Source organism: Dendrobium catenatum, unplaced genomic scaffold (assembly GCF_001605985.2).
Source record: "Dendrobium catenatum unplaced genomic scaffold, ASM160598v2 fragScaff_scaffold_621, whole genome shotgun sequence".
Classification (NCBI taxonomy): Eukaryota; Viridiplantae; Streptophyta; class Magnoliopsida; order Asparagales; family Orchidaceae; genus Dendrobium; species Dendrobium catenatum.
In genome coordinates, this window is record NW_021319083.1 from 30,697,656 (window position 1) to 30,712,970 (window position 15,315).

Genomic DNA, 15,315 nt, shown 5'->3' on the forward strand with positions numbered 1-15,315 from the left:
GAAAATTGTTGTGATATATATCTAACTAGAGAACGCATTTTGTTTAGTCTAACCATATCAAAATGATCATTTTAAGAATAATTTGAAGTTAAAGATAGATTATTTTTTATATTTATGTCACTTTGATTGTTGGATAATAAGTTATGCACTCCGCCCATGGTAGAACCCGATTTACACCGCTAAACAATCAAGTATGAGACTGACTCCACTCATTTTTGTAGCAGAGCCCGTACAATCCTCTCCAAATAAAATTCAAGGCTTAGTTGATGGATTGATGAAAGGGTTAGAGCGATTTAATCGTATACTTGGGTAACTTTAATGATGCAAATGTCAGCAATAGAAAATATCTATTTTTAAGTTCTTATAATAATTGAATGGTGCAACGTGAAGGCGGTTCACATACATCATGTTTGACAACATATTTTCTTTCGATGAATTGAGTGATAGTCATCATAAAATATAAAATATAAATAAAATTAAAAAATAATTAAAATATATATATTTTCTAAGAGATCGTTAAGGCTCAATTATACTTTGCTCAATGTACGACAAAAGGAACGAGAATCCCTCATAGATTAGATGGCAAGATTCGCCAAGGTAACACTAGAAGTAATAATTTCCAAGATGCTTCTTGCAAAATAGTTAATGATCAAGGTTTATTAGACTCACCTTATTACTTTATCACCAAAAAGCTTTGAGCTATTATGGTTGAAATGCTCTTGAAAATGACCAATCTACTCTCCAATAAATGAGGCCGCTTTTTTGTTTTTATAACTCAACAACAATTATCTAATTGTCTTGAAAGATTTGATAGACATTATAACAATCATCATGATAGGGATTAATGACAAGAAGCTTTAAGAGGTTTTTAGGTTAACCAAAACCATCAATTAGATCAATGCCATATTCCTCTTGGTTGGGAGGATTTAGAACTTTCTATGCTAAAGGCCTAAAGAGACCAATCCTTTTATTTGACCATGAGATTGAAAAAAAAAAAAAACTATATGATAATTCAGGATGCATTAACTAGCCAGCATCTATCTGTCACATGTTGATAAATATTGACAACTTTAATGTAATAATTTAAGATAAATAATTCTTTGATTAGCTAGTGTTATGCATCATGATGAGAGCGACCATGAGTTTAAGAATTGTCAAGTCTTAAAAGCTATGTTTAATATGCAACTTGATGATGGGCAATTTCAACAATAATTGGTGATATTAATAATCCCTCCTCTCTCAATCAACAATGTTGGCTAACCAACACAAGTAAAAGGATGACAAATAGTGTTATTTGTGGAGTGACATAATTGGGATATAATTAGCATCAATGAGCGAGTTAAGTGATCATTGGTTGAGTGGACCTAAAGCTACTTAGAGTCAAAGTCGATGACAATTTGGCTCATTTGAGGTAAATCTTCACAAAAACCAATGATTATTTTATAGTTGTTGACCTCTTCTCCATCTAAAACATCTTTAATGATGCCATCATCATCCTGGCAATAATGAATACTAGCAAGGTGTTGTGTGACCTTATTGATATGGGCATCTTAGTAATACCATTGTTCGATGCTTGATGGGTTGAATGAGGTTGGATGTGGACTAGTCAACCTTGAGGTCACGCTAGAAGATGGCAAGTACTTTGTGACTAATAATGAGGACTTCATGGTGCTTTGGGCACCATTCGTGTACAATGCAACATCCATGTTGAGACAGTCTCTCATTAGTTTTCTAAATTAGTTTTCCAAATAATGATGTCAACTTACAAATCTTTCATTAAGTTCTCAACTATGGACAACCTTATAATGGAGTAAAGCGACTTGGTCACTTTCATGAGGTATTATCTCAACACAATGCTGAAGAACTTGGACCTATGATTAAGGCATGTCAAGAACAAAATATCATTGACAACAAATGTTTAAAGAAGCCTATGAAGTTCCTAAAAACTTATTGAAGAGTTTAGGTGCTTTTTCAAAATCAATGATTCTTATGAAGGCACTTATCTTTTAAATGTAATAAACTTGTTTAGAACTAACCAATATGTCTTTTCATGAGAGCACTTTGAGATGTGTGACATTAGTATAAATTTCACCTACCATCATCTTCATGTCCAACTGAAAGGCAATTTAAATCATTAAAAAATAGCGCAATCACTCCGGTGAAATTTAAGGTGCAATCTAGGAGGAAGTGGAGAAGCTTCATGATATCGAATTTATCAAGTTAGCTAGGCACACTTAATAGAACTTCAACATTGCGATGCTCAAGAAATCTAACGAGAAATGAAGAATGCGTGTAAACTTCATAAATGCAAATAATGCTTGTCCAAAAGACCCATACTCACTGCTCAACATAAACATACTAATATTAAACCCACATTCTTAAGTTTCCCTTCTTGTACAATCATCTAATCAATTAAGAAAAGATAAAATTTATGATCAATAAAGGAATATTTTGTTACACCATAATCTTGTTCAATTAAACCCACATGCTTAAATTTTCTAAATACCTTCTAATACAATCATCTGACTAATTAAGAAAAGACAAATTTTATCATCAATAAAGAAATATTTCGATTAAATTGTCAAACTGAACATGGTGGAGCACCAGAGGAACAGACGATCAACGAATTTTTTTTATTTTTTATTAATTTTTTTATTGCTTTAAAGCCGATTAATTTGAACGTGAGAAAGGCCTCTAATTTTATCAATAAATTATTTTTCGTACTGCTAAACCCCAATTCTCAATCGAGGATGGTGCGGCGTAGACCAACGTTAGCTTTTCTGCTATAAATCTCTATTCAGTTCTAGCTTAAGCAGATCTGTGGAAGAGACAGAGAAAGAGAGAGAGCTATGGCTGAAGAAGAGAAAATACCACTTCTGAAACCCTACAAAATGGGCAAATTTAATCTCTCTCACAGGTGAGCCCTTCTCTCACAGTTCTGTTGCGATCAGATCTGTAATATGTTTAGGAACTGGAAGAGATTAATTGTTTTGCTTGTAAATAATTTTCAGAATAGTATTGGCACCACTGACAAGGTCAAGATCTTACGGGAATGTCCCACAACCTCATGCCATCCTCTATTACTCTCAGAGGGCAACAAAGGGAGGTCTTTTAATAGCTGAAGCTACAGGGGTTTCTGATACTGCTCAAGGGTAATTTTCAGTTTAATTTGTTTTTATTTATTAATTTAATTGAATTTTTATTTTTTTTTTCAATTTGTTGCAGCAATATAAATTGAATACTGTTCTTAATTTTATATTATTGGATGAATTTAGGTACCCAAGCACTCCAGGAATATGGACCCAAGAACAAGTGGAAGCCTGGAAACCTATTGTTAAGGCTGTTCATGACAAGGGTGGTATCTTCTTCTGCCAAATATGGCATGTTGGAAGAGTCTCAAATAATGGTAAAAGATATTATTCTAAGACACTCTGTTGATAGTAGCTGATGATTCTTTTGTGCGATTGTTCTATATATTTGCACTCTGATTGATAAAAGAAAGGATTTTGAATGAGGGAGATGAAGAGAAAGGAAGTGATGTGAATTATTTTCTAAGTTTAGGGTTTAGGTAATGTAATTATGTTGTTTCGTAAGCATAAAGTTAGTTTAGATGCTGTAAAAATTCTGCTTAAAGAAAATTCCTCTCTCTCTACTTTTCCTTCTAATTAGAAGAGAAATACATTTTTGAGTTATAGAAGAAAATAGAAGAAAATATTTCTCTATATTCTTTTGCCATCTCCTCATCTTGATCTCTCGATCGAGAGAAAGTAAAACTTTCTTCTAAATTCATTCTCTTCTCGCTTTTTATATGTTAACAATCAAATCATTAGTTTGTATTAAGCAAAAATTGTGGAGAATTTTTTATTTGTAAAGGACATGCTATACATGTATTAATGGGGAGAATATTTTAGGACAACTTAATTTGATATGGATTGTGTTTTTATAGGTTACCAACCAAACGGACAAGCACCTATATCGAGTACTGATAGAGCAGTCCCTCCTCAAAAACAACATGATGACACTGTGGAAGAGTATTCTCCTCCACGGCGCTTGACAACCGAAGAGATCCCTCTAATTGTTAATGATTTCAAACTTGCAGCAAGAAATGCGATTGAAGCTGGTATCTATTTATATATAACACATTATTCTTGTGCTAAATTTTTAAAAGCATATGCATATATTTGCTTATATATGTATGGTGTTGTTATTCTTAGGTTTTGATGGGGTAGAGATCCATGGGGCACATGGTTACATAATAGAACAATTCATGAAGGATAGTGTAAATGATAGGACTGATGAATATGGTGGAAGCATAGAAAATCGATGTCGATTCGCCCTCGAAGTCGTCGAGGCAGTCGTTAATGAGATCGGCGCTGAACGTGTGGGCATTCGACTCTCTCCTTTTGCTGATTACATGGAATGTTGGGACTCAAATCCCGAACAATTGGGACTTTACATGGTACAATCATTGAATAAATATGACATTCTATACTGCCATATGATCGAGCCAAGAATGTCAATTATTGATGGTAGAAGGCAGATTCCTCACCGCTTGCTGCCTATCAGAAAGGCTTTCAAGGGTACTTTTATTGCTGCAGGAGGATATGATAGAGATGAAGGCAATAAGGTGGTGGCTGAGGGTTACACTGATTTAGTAACATATGGGAGGCTATTCTTAGCTAATCCAGATTTGCCAAGAAGATTTGAGCTGAATTCTCCTCTCAATAAGTACAATAGGTTCACATTCTATACTCCAGATCCAATTGTTGGCTATACAGACTATCCTTTTCTAGATGACTAAAGCTGTTCTCAATATTTATATGAGAAAGTAGAGTTAATGTGATTGTTGAAGATGAAAAGTGAGCGAATAGATGTTGTCTATCTCCAATTGTTTTCTTTTTATTTCAGTAAAGGTTAAGTGTCAGATCATAGGTGTTAATTCTTGTTCAATGTATGTTAATGATTGTTGGCTTGGGGAATATATAGTGAGAAAAAACCTATTAATAGAAATTAAATACTTGCTATTTGGTATAAGTGATGCAACTGAAAGGTGTTATTTGAAGTCTCTCTCCTGATGCTAATTGTGTAAGTTCAAGCATAATTCTATGACATATAACATAGTATTAATTAATTAAGAAGATATTCATTCAAACTTATATGAAATATTTAAAATATAAGTGTAAGACAAATAGCCAAAATATGTAGGAATACGAATACAAATGCAGGATGATTTTAATATACAATTTAGAGCAATGATATATGAAGGGTGTATGTGGACAATTTTATCATCGGCGCAACACTAATTTCTTATAGTTTTGTGGGCTCCGAAAATTTGCGCCTCGGCCTCCCCTGTTTCGAGAGAGATTTTAACAAATTAAGTTCTAGGATAAATTTTCAGAAGGCAGATTGAGTTTGTAGATAAGTCACTACCCAGAGGTTTCGCCCTCATTTTGTGAGGACTTTAAATCTGAGTTCTGATTTCCTATAGGCGCAAGCCCCTATAGTTAATTACCCCTCCCGATAGCGAGAAAGAACTTTCAATTAAGGCTAGTCGTCAATCAGATACGTGCTATGTATTGGCATATAGTAGCAGCATGGGTTTAGGTGTTTGAATGTTTGATATTTAAAATTTGAAATTTCACCTTCTTGCACTTAAAGTGGATGGTGGGGGGAGTGCTAATGAGCCAGATCAAGATCCCATAGTTTCGTCGTCCCGAACCATCGTGGTCCTAGGTTTACTTAGTTAGAGGAGGTAGTCGACCCAACCTCATAAAATAATCCTTGTCGGCAGACATGAGTTGTGTCGTCCAAGGGTACCTTGTAGACCTGGGGTGGATGTTTGTCTTAGGGGACAAATTTGATCCACCTTAGCTAACAGAGGGCTTTATGCCCTTTTGATTATATTCTATTAATTTATATTTCAAGGATTTAGTGTCATTGGGGAGCATACGGGCTATGGCCATGATCGTAATTTAGTGGTGTCATTTGACGACAGACCACTCGGTTCAGAGGGGCCCGGTTTAAACCGTTTCCTTGTGATGCCATTTGACTGCAAAACTGCCAATTATATGACATGTGTCATGTTCCTGCTGGCAGGAGACTGTTTGAGAATAAATCATAGTGATAATCTCGACCAAACATTAGCTCTTTGTAAGTTGAAGTAGTATTTAAATTTATCCATCTCGGTAAGCTGTTGTAAAAGGTGGATGAGTTTTGCTTTAAGTGTTTTGATGGTTAATTTCAATTGTTAATATTTGAATTTTGGGATTTTTAAAGTCTTGATTTTTATGGGCATTCTGGAATTTGAGGGTGTTTTGAATGCTTGGAATTAATCCATCCAGTTAAGATCTACGTTCAACACGGCCATCATCATAGTTTCATGAGCAATTTTTTTTATGGGTCGAACATTGTCGAGTCTGTCTACTAGCTAACAGAGGATCAGGTTCATAATTGGCTTTATGCCTTTTTTAGTGATTTTTTTTTCATTATAGACCTTAAAGGTCTAATATGAATGTATAAAACAAATGTCTCGGTCGATGTCATGACCGTATATTTGTTTGATAGTTCGAGCCTTGTCAACTCCTATCTACTCGCATAAAAGGATATGACTCAAACTTAGATTTATCATTTGACCCGCGAAGCATTCTCAGACGTCACATGTGCACTTGTAACACGCTCGTCAAGGCCCATGCAAGTGTATATTCTTACATGTATACAGGTTAATATACTTCCGTGTGTGCTTTCATATTTGTATGTATACAATGTACAATATGCATGTGAGGGCATTTTAGCAATCATCTGACACCGATCAACTGTGCGGGCAACCCTCGCTTGAGTGTGTGTAGCATTCCATTTGAGAGCTTATACACGTCTTTTGTCCGCTTGTATGAATATTGTGGATGTATGGCGTGACATCACATTATGGTTATTTGTTGATATGTTGTGTAGTGGCACTGGTAGACACTTTCTACCCGCTTGTATTCATATTGCGAATCTAGTGGCAAAGCGTCATGCTGCGGACTCTTGGTTGCTTTGTGCAAGTGAATGCTCACATTTGTTGGCGACCTTCAGATAGCTGCTTGTGTATGTGACATGTCTCCTACGGTGATTCGTAGGAGTTTACATTTATACTTGTATATTCACGTGTACACATGATGCGACTTGCATTTGTGTGCTATTTAGTTGCAGTGTAACATTTTGCATTTGTTGTATATTACATGATGCATATTTGCGAGGGGCCATTTTGATTGGTGTTGACCGCAGAAGCTCGTTATACCCACTACATATCTGTCGTCATAGTCTGCAAAGGCTTACTTTCATTGTATACTGTGTTGTGTATGTCTTCTCTTTACTTACATGTCTTTCATCATCATCTTGTGAACAATATATCGAACATGTGTTAAGAGTCCCTCGTGATTTGAAGGTAAGTGTTGCTTATGGTTGTATGGTGACATTGATATCTTCATCAGACCTCTATTGCTCCTACCCTTTGATGAATTGTGGCATTTGTACTACAATCCTTCTTCTACTTGTAGGCCAGGTATTGTATCAAGGACAGATCTCCTACAATGCTTCTCAGGAGCTTGTATGCACTACAAATGTGTTGCTCAGATATATTACGTGATTATATAGTTTAAATATGTTTATTATAAAAATTCTAGTTATTTTTGAAATAAATAATTGCAAAAAAAATAATGAATTTAAATATTTATAATTTATGAATATTACAAATATTTTTATTTTTTTAATTATACAAAAAAAAAATGTATGAATTAATAAAGTATTTTAAATTAAACTTATTTTTTTAATAGCCCAACTTGCGTGGACAAAAGTTTGCCATCTACTTGACTGAAAAAAAAAAAAGTAAGCCATCTATTTTGGCCATGATTGAAGTAATTGTCAAATAGGTAGGTAATCCTCAGTTGTCAATCTTGGCTGGTGGCTCCATGGCGTGCAACATACACTTCCCTTCTATGAATCTCTATTGAATTCTAACATCTTCATCAATTGAGTTGTTTGAATTGATTTAAGAAGGAGATCTCCAGACAACACACACACACACACAGCTTGCACAGTAAGCTATGGCAGAGGAAGAGAAGATCCCCCTGCTCACACCCTACAGAATGGGCAAATTTCATCTCTCTCACAGGTCAGTCCTAGTTCCACTCTATTTTTTTAATTTGGTCTGTTATCTTACTTCACCTGCATTCAAGTAGAGATTTGAGAGACATTTTCTTTCTATCCAATCTGTTACATGGCTTTTATTGCTGGAGCTTAGCTTATCGATTAAATGATCTGTTGACATCAGAACTGTAATATGTTTACAATTAAATGAGATTGATTGCTATATTTGTAAATAATTTTCAGAGTAGTATTGGCACCACTAACAAGGTCAAGATCCTATGAAAATGTCCCACAACCTCATGCCATCCTCTATTACTCTCAGAGGACAACTAAGGGAGGGTTTCTAATTGCTGAAGCAACTGGAATTTCTGATACTGCTACAGGGTACTTGGTGATTTTATTTGCTGTTACTTAATTTGATTTTTTTATTTTTCAATTTGTTTGAACTTATTTTTCTAAGGGGCTGTTTGATATCCTATTTTAGGAAGGATATAAGCAATGTTTGACTTAAATCCTGAATCAAATAGAAAACCAATTTATCAAAATTTAACAAGATTTAACAATTATCATGCCAAATAATATTCAGATTATAATCCTTTCATTTTTTAGTAAATTTGGATTTACAGTATTTATTAAGTACTGCTTGGACCTAAATTTTATAATTTTGCTTGAATTTAGGTACTCAAGCATTCCAGGAATATGGACCAAAGAACAGGTGGATGCCTGGAAACCCATAGTTAAGGCAGTGCATGACAAGGGTGGCATCTTCTTTTGCCAAATATGGCACACTGGAAGAGCCTCCACTTATGGTACTCATCTGACCATTGCAAAGGAATTAACTCCTCAGTTGATAATAGCTAATGATTCTTGTATGTGATTGTTCTATATATTTACACTCTGACTGGGACTGGGAGAAGAAAATGAAAGATTTGGAGTGAGAAAAATGAAGAGAAAGGAAATTATGTAATGGTGATCTCAGTTCTAAGAAAGAAAAGAAAATGATTTTTCTATAATTGATTGAGAGTTAAAAGAAAATGAAGGGAAAAGTATATTGAGTTATTATTAGACATGGATATCTTCCTGATGCATGAGATCCTTTCCCTTGGATTGTGAGTAATTTAACTCTCTTGATTCATAAAGATGAAGTTAGATTAGATATAATGAAATTTTTAACTTTAAACTCCTGCAGATCTAACTAGTGCACAAGAGAGATTTTTAAGTAATAATTTCTTTTACATGTACTGGAGAGAATTTTCTAAGATCAGGTCAATTTGATATGCACTGTGTTATTGTAGATTACCAACCAAATGGACAAGCACCTATATCAAGTACTGATAAGCCTATTCCTCCCCAAAAACAAGACGATGACACCATGGTGGAGTATTCTCCTCCACGGCGTCTGGCGGCTGAAGAGATCCCTCTAATTGTTAATGATTTTAGACTTGCAGCAAGGAATGCAATTGAAGCTGGTATGTAAATATATAAAATATAACACATGCTATTATTGTATTAACTTCTTTAAAAGCTATATGTTTGATGCTATGTCCAGGCTTTGATGGGGTAGAGATCCATGGTTCACATGGTTTCTTAATAGAACAATTTATGAAGGATAGTGTAAATGATAGAACTGATGAATATGGTGGAAGAATAGAAAATCGGTGCCGATTCACCCTTGAAATCGTCGAGGCAATCGTCAATGAGATCGGTGCGAAACAAGTAGGCATTCGACTCTCTCCTTTTGCTGATTACATGGAATGCTGGGACTCAAATCCGGAACAATTGGGGCTTTACATGGTGCAATCATTAAACAAGTATGGCATTCTATATTGCCACATGGTTGAGCCAAGAATGTCACTTGTTGATGGTAGAATGCAGATTCCCCATTGTTTGCTTCCTATGAGAAAGGCATTCAATGGTACTTTTATTGTTGCAGGAGGATATGATAGAGATGAAGGTAATAAGATGGTGGCTCAGGGTTATACTGACTTAGTAGCATATGGGCGGTTGTTCTTGGCTAATCCAGATTTGCCTCGAAGATTTGAGCTAAATTCTCCTCTCAATAACTACAATAGGTTCACTTTTTATACTCCAGATCCAGTTGTTGGGTATACAGACTATCCTTTTCTTGATGACTAAAATTTTCTCTATACTTACAAGTGAGTGAGTAGATTGAATGTCATTGTTGAAGAGAAAAGTGGGAGAATACGTGCAATTTATCTCTGATTGTACCCTCTGTATTTCATAAAAGATTATGTATCAGATTATATTTTTAATGTTCTTGATCAATATTTGTTAAAAAGACGTCCCTCTTTATATAATATTGAAGATATTTCTCTTATGGAGAAAGGGGACCAACTGTTTGATGCCCTATTCAGTCATGAGACCAAGAAGACCTGGTGCCTTCTTGGACTAAGGCTTTGTTTTGGATAACTTTCAGGCTTAGTTTGATTCGGTTTATGCTTATATAAAAAGGAGTTTTAGAAAAGGAGGTTGAGAAAAAGCCGTTCAATAAAATGGAGTTTCAATAATGAGATACGTTTGACTAATATTTTTAAAAGTACTTATTAATACTTGAAAGTAATTTTAAATTGTTTGTTTAGGAGTTATGCTTTTGAAATTTTATTATAAAAGACATTTTGTGACCAAAACTCCGTTTTGTGACCGAAGAAGCAGATACGAAAAGAATTTTGTAACCGCCGGAAAAACGATGTTTATTAAAAAGGAATTATTGTTAAGCTTTGATTCCAAACAGTAAATACTAATTGATTTTGGCGTATTCAAACGGAAACGGAGAAAAAAAGCCTAATCAAACGAGGCCTTAGCCATTGTTTTTTATTGCTTTCTAGAAATATTTGTACTAGAAAGTTGTTGTATAAAGTAGTAAAAAAAACTGTTCCAAATGAAGTCCAAGTAACATTGAAAAGACTTTTTGCTACATTTTAACTAAATCAAGCACTCGAAGCTTATTTGGAAGTTTTAGGATAATATTTAAGGGACCAAAATAATCTCTAAATTTTACATGTTTGTAATCAAAATGAGCTTCTCAGCGAAAGGAATCCAAAGAGCCCAAGATCTATCAATTTCAAAGTCATTATGATATTTTAATGTCTAAAAATGATCTATGATCAAAGAAATCAATGCAATCCGTCTGATGAAGTGTTTAAAATTTTTGACTAAAATAATAAAAATATCACTAAAAAATAAACCTCCATTATTCACATAAAGGGGACTTAAAATTGGAAAGTTTAGAGATTTGTAGAATCCTAAAACTTTGCCTGCCCATGGACATCGGCAATCACCATCACAATTGCTAACACCCGATTGTCGTCACCTAGCTGGCATTGCTCAACTATGATTGTCCGATCTTCATTGCCCAATTATCATTACTCACTGCTCTTGCCTGACTTTCATCTCCAAACCTTGAACCAACACCAATGTCAGTCATCTGTCACTGTTTCTCAAAAAATTTTCACTACATTTAGAAGAGTTCAAGCAAGCTATCTAGATATTGTAATCCTGTCATCTCTCATTGAGGAGAATGATGTAGCACATGGATGTGATCCTAGTGAAGCAAAAGCAAAAGCACATGAAGCTCAAGTCATGAATAAATCATGAAGATTTACATAAATCATTTTTATGTGTTTTTAATGTATTTTCATAATTATAATGTTGTAATTGTATAAGTGTGAGTCCTGGCATTTGTAGAGTTGATTATATATATAATCAAATAAAATCATATTTAAATATGGATCATTAAATAATAAAATTAAAAAAAAAAACAAATTAAATTAATTATTCTGCCGGACGCAAACTTATTATGTATCCTAATTTCTTGGACGAAAAGAAAAGGTATACGTCAATAGTGAATGGGGACAGGCACCGTATAGACCACATGAGTTTCTCTTCTATAAATCTCTATTGAATTCTAACATCATCAAAGCTTTAGCTGTTCGGTTTTTTTCCAGGAGCAGAGCTCGCTTAGTATAGCTATGGCAGAAGAAGAGAAAATACCACTTCTGAAACCCTACAAAATGGGCAAATTTCATCTCTCTCACAGGTCAGCCCTATGTCCACTTGAAAATTTAATTTTGCTTGTTTATTTTGTTAGTTTACCTCCATTCAAGGAGACAGAGTTAGATCACTTTTCTTCATATTCAATCTTTACGTGCTTTTTATAGTTTGAGCTTTGCTTCTTGATCAGATCGTCTGTTGTTATCAGAAAAATTAATGTCTAAAAATTAGATGAAATTAATTGTCTTATTTGTAAGTATTTTCAGAATAGTACTGGCACCACTAACAAGGTCAAGATCCTATGGAAATATCCCGCAACCTCATGCCATGCTCTATTACTCTCAGAGGACAACAAAGGGAGGTTTTCTAATTGCTGAAGCAACTGGGATTTCTGATACTGCTACAGGGTAGTTGGCAAAATTTTATTTGCTGTTATTTAATTTGATTTTTTTTACCCCCAATTTGTTTGAACATATTTTTCTAAGGGGCTGTTTGATATCCTATTTTAGGAAGGATTTAAGCAAAGTTTAGCTTAAATTTTGAAGCAAAGAGACAACCAACGCATCAAAGTTTAGCAAGATTTAACAATTATCATGCCAAATAATATTCAGATTATAACCCTTTCAAATTTTGCTAAATTTGGATTTGCAGTATTTACTATATGGACTTGAATCTATACAGCTCACCTTGATCTATTGGTTGAGAACTTTGATTATCAACCAAGAGCTCTTGGGTTCGAGTCTCAAGTATTGAAGGTGTATGCGAGTTTGTCTTAATTGACCTGAATGTCCCAAAAAAAAATAAAAGACTTGAATCTTAATTGATACCAAAGATGCTCTAACTTTTAAAATTTTGCATGAATTTAGGTACCCAAACACTCCAGGAATATGGACCAAAGAACAGGTGGATGGCTGGAAACCTATTGTTAAGGCAGTGCATGACAAGGGTGGCATCTTCTTCTGCCAAATATGGCACACTGGAAGAGTCTCCAATTATGGTACTTACTTGAACCCTTGTAAAGGAAATAATTCTCAGTTGATATTAGCTAATGATTCTTTTATGTGATTCTTCTGTATATACAATCTGATGGGAGTTGGGGGGAAGAAAATAAAGGATTTGGAATGAGAGAAATGAAGAGAAAGGAGATAATGTAGATTATTACCTCAGTTTTAAGAAAGAAAATAAATTAATTTTTCTATAATTGATTGAGAGTTAAAAGAAAATTAAGTAAGAAGTGTATTGAGTTATCATTTGGCATGGATATCCTCTTGGATTGGGAGTAATTTAATTGATAGAATGAAATTTTTAATAAAAAATTTCCCAATGAAAACATTAGTTTGCAGCATGCAGAACTAACTAGTGTAAAAGAGAGATCTTTTAGCAATAATTTCTCTTGGTAAAAAAACATGCCATGCAAACTAAGTACATGTACTGGAGAGATTTTTCTAAGATAAGCTCAATTTGATATGCACTGTGTTGTTATAGGTTACCAGCCAAACGGACAAGCACCTATATCGAGTACCGATAAGTCTATCCCTCCCCAAAAACAACATGATGACACCGTGGCGGAGTATTCTTCTCCACGGCGCCTCGCGGCTGAAGAGATCCCTCTAATTATTAATGATTTTAGACTTGCAGCAAGAAATGCAATTGAAGCTGGTAAGTAAATATATAACATACAACAAGTGCTATTACTTCATTAGTTCCTTTAAAAGCAGAAGCATATATTTTCTTATAAGTTTGATGTTATTCCCAGGCTTTGATGGGGTAGAGATCCATGCTGCCCATGGGTACTTAATAGAACAATTTATGAAGGATGGTGCAAATGATAGAACTGACGAATATGGTGGAAGCATAGAAAATCGGTGCCGGTTCGCCCTTGAAATCATCGAGGCAGTCGTAAATGAGATTGGCGCCGAGCGTGTGGGCATTAGACTCTCTCCTTTTGCGGATTACATGGAATGTGGGGACTCAAATCCAGAACAATTGGGTTTTTACATGGTGCAATCATTAAACAAATATGGAATTCTATATTGCCATATGGTTGAGCCAAGAATGTCAATTGTTGATAGTAGAAAGCAAATTCCCCACCGTTTGCTTCCTATGAGAAAGGCATTCAATGGTACTTTTATTGCTGCAGGAGGATATGATAGAGATGAAGGTAATAAGAAGGTGGCTGAGGGTTATACTGATTTAGTAGCATATGGGCGATTGTTCTTAGCTAATCCAGATTTGCCACGAAGATTTGAGCTAAATTCTCCTCTCAATAACTACAATAGGTTCACTTTCTATACTCCAGATCCAGTTGTTGGGTATACGGACTATCCTTTTCTTGATGACTAAAATTTTCTTTATACTTACAAGTGAGTAGATTGAATGTCATTGTTGAAGAGAAAAGTGGGAGAGTACATGCAATTTATCTCTGATTGCACCCTTTGTATTTCATAAAAGATTATGTATCAGATTATATTTTTAACATTCTTGATCAATCTTTGTTAAAAAGAAGTCCTCTTTATATAATATTGAAGATATTTCTCCAATAGAGAAAGTGGACCAACTGCTTGATGGCCCTATTCAGCCATGAGACCAAGAAGCCCTGATGCCTTCTTGGACTAAGAAATCCCTCTTTATGGCTATTGTTTTTTTTAACCTTTCAAGAAATTTTTGTGTTAAAAATCTGTTGTAGAAAATAATAAGAAAAATGTCCACAATGGAGCCTAAGTAATGTTAAATAGTCTTTTTTGTTACATTGTGTTGTTGTTGAAATTTTATTAAATTTCACATATATTATAATGCAAATCACAATTGAAAATTATTTTATTTTATATATTAAATATATTTTTATAATATTTAATATAAAAAAACAATCAAATTTATATGTAAAACTAAAGGACTGGTCAAAATTGATGAAGCTGAGGATTTTTTTGGTAGTTTTGAGAAATCAAAATCAAATTTGAAATCTTATTGTAAACGATATGGCATTAGTCTTGCTTAGTCGCATCATTCATTGGCACTTAATAATAAATAAATATGTTATGTAACTTAGTTTATTATTACCAAACATACCATGTACTATGGCTATCTTAAAGCCTATATATTGGACTCTGTACCTAAGGCTGAATAAGGAAAAAACATTACTTTACTTTCTTCTTCACTTTCGGCTCTTTGCTCTGTTCTCTG

The 15,315-nt window shown here is 34.3% G+C and overlaps 2 protein-coding genes across 5 annotated transcripts; both read left to right on the forward strand.

Moving 5' to 3' along the window:
• The first annotated feature begins 2,705 nt into the window (after window positions 1–2,705).
• Window positions 2,706–10,423, forward strand: LOC110096378 (putative 12-oxophytodienoate reductase 4). 4 transcript variants are annotated; one of them, XM_028695306.1, is made up of 10 exons: window positions 2,709–2,917; window positions 3,012–3,152; window positions 3,276–3,406; window positions 3,947–4,120; window positions 4,215–4,737; window positions 8,368–8,508; window positions 8,803–8,933; window positions 9,420–9,593; window positions 9,674–9,935; window positions 10,058–10,186. In XM_028695306.1, exons 1-10 carry the CDS (start codon window positions 2,850–2,852, stop codon window positions 10,065–10,067), a joined length of 1,755 nt encoding a protein of 584 aa, XP_028551139.1. In that variant the 5' UTR covers window positions 2,709–2,849; the 3' UTR covers window positions 10,068–10,186. The 4 variants fall into 4 exon arrangements, with proteins under 4 accessions (XP_028551138.1, XP_028551139.1, XP_020677988.2 ...); XM_028695305.1 differs by having other exon boundaries at window positions 2,706–2,917; window positions 9,674–10,410; XM_020822329.2 differs by lacking the exons at window positions 8,368–8,508; window positions 8,803–8,933; window positions 9,420–9,593; window positions 9,674–9,935; window positions 10,058–10,186 and adding an exon at window positions 7,424–7,550 and having other exon boundaries at window positions 2,722–2,917.
• A 1,598-nt stretch (window positions 10,424–12,021) lies between these two features.
• On the forward strand, window positions 12,022–14,674 carry LOC110096376 (putative 12-oxophytodienoate reductase 11). The gene is made up of 5 exons (XM_020822290.2): window positions 12,022–12,181; window positions 12,402–12,542; window positions 13,002–13,132; window positions 13,621–13,794; window positions 13,892–14,674. Exons 1-5 carry the CDS (start codon window positions 12,114–12,116, stop codon window positions 14,476–14,478), a joined length of 1,101 nt encoding a protein of 366 aa, XP_020677949.1. The 5' UTR covers window positions 12,022–12,113; the 3' UTR covers window positions 14,479–14,674.
• Window positions 14,675–15,315: the final 641 nt, after the last annotated feature.

Bases quoted from the DNA above. Each gene is read 5' to 3' on its own strand.
- LOC110096376 (XM_020822290.2), top strand. From the start codon at position 12,114: ATGGCAGAAGAAGAGAAAATACCACTTCTGAAACCCTACAAAATGGGC. The intron at 13,133-13,620 runs GTACTTACTTGA...GTGTTGTTATAG, and splicing joins TGGAAGAGTCTCCAATTATG to GTTACCAGCCAAACGGACAA. The intron at 13,795-13,891 runs GTAAGTAAATAT...TGTTATTCCCAG, and splicing joins AAGAAATGCAATTGAAGCTG to GCTTTGATGGGGTAGAGATC.
- LOC110096378 (XM_028695305.1), top strand. From the start codon at position 2,850: ATGGCTGAAGAAGAGAAAATACCACTTCTGAAACCCTACAAAATGGGC. The intron at 3,407-3,946 runs GTAAAAGATATT...GTGTTTTTATAG, and splicing joins TGGAAGAGTCTCAAATAATG to GTTACCAACCAAACGGACAA. The intron at 8,509-8,802 runs GTACTTGGTGAT...GCTTGAATTTAG, and splicing joins ATTTCTGATACTGCTACAGG to GTACTCAAGCATTCCAGGAA.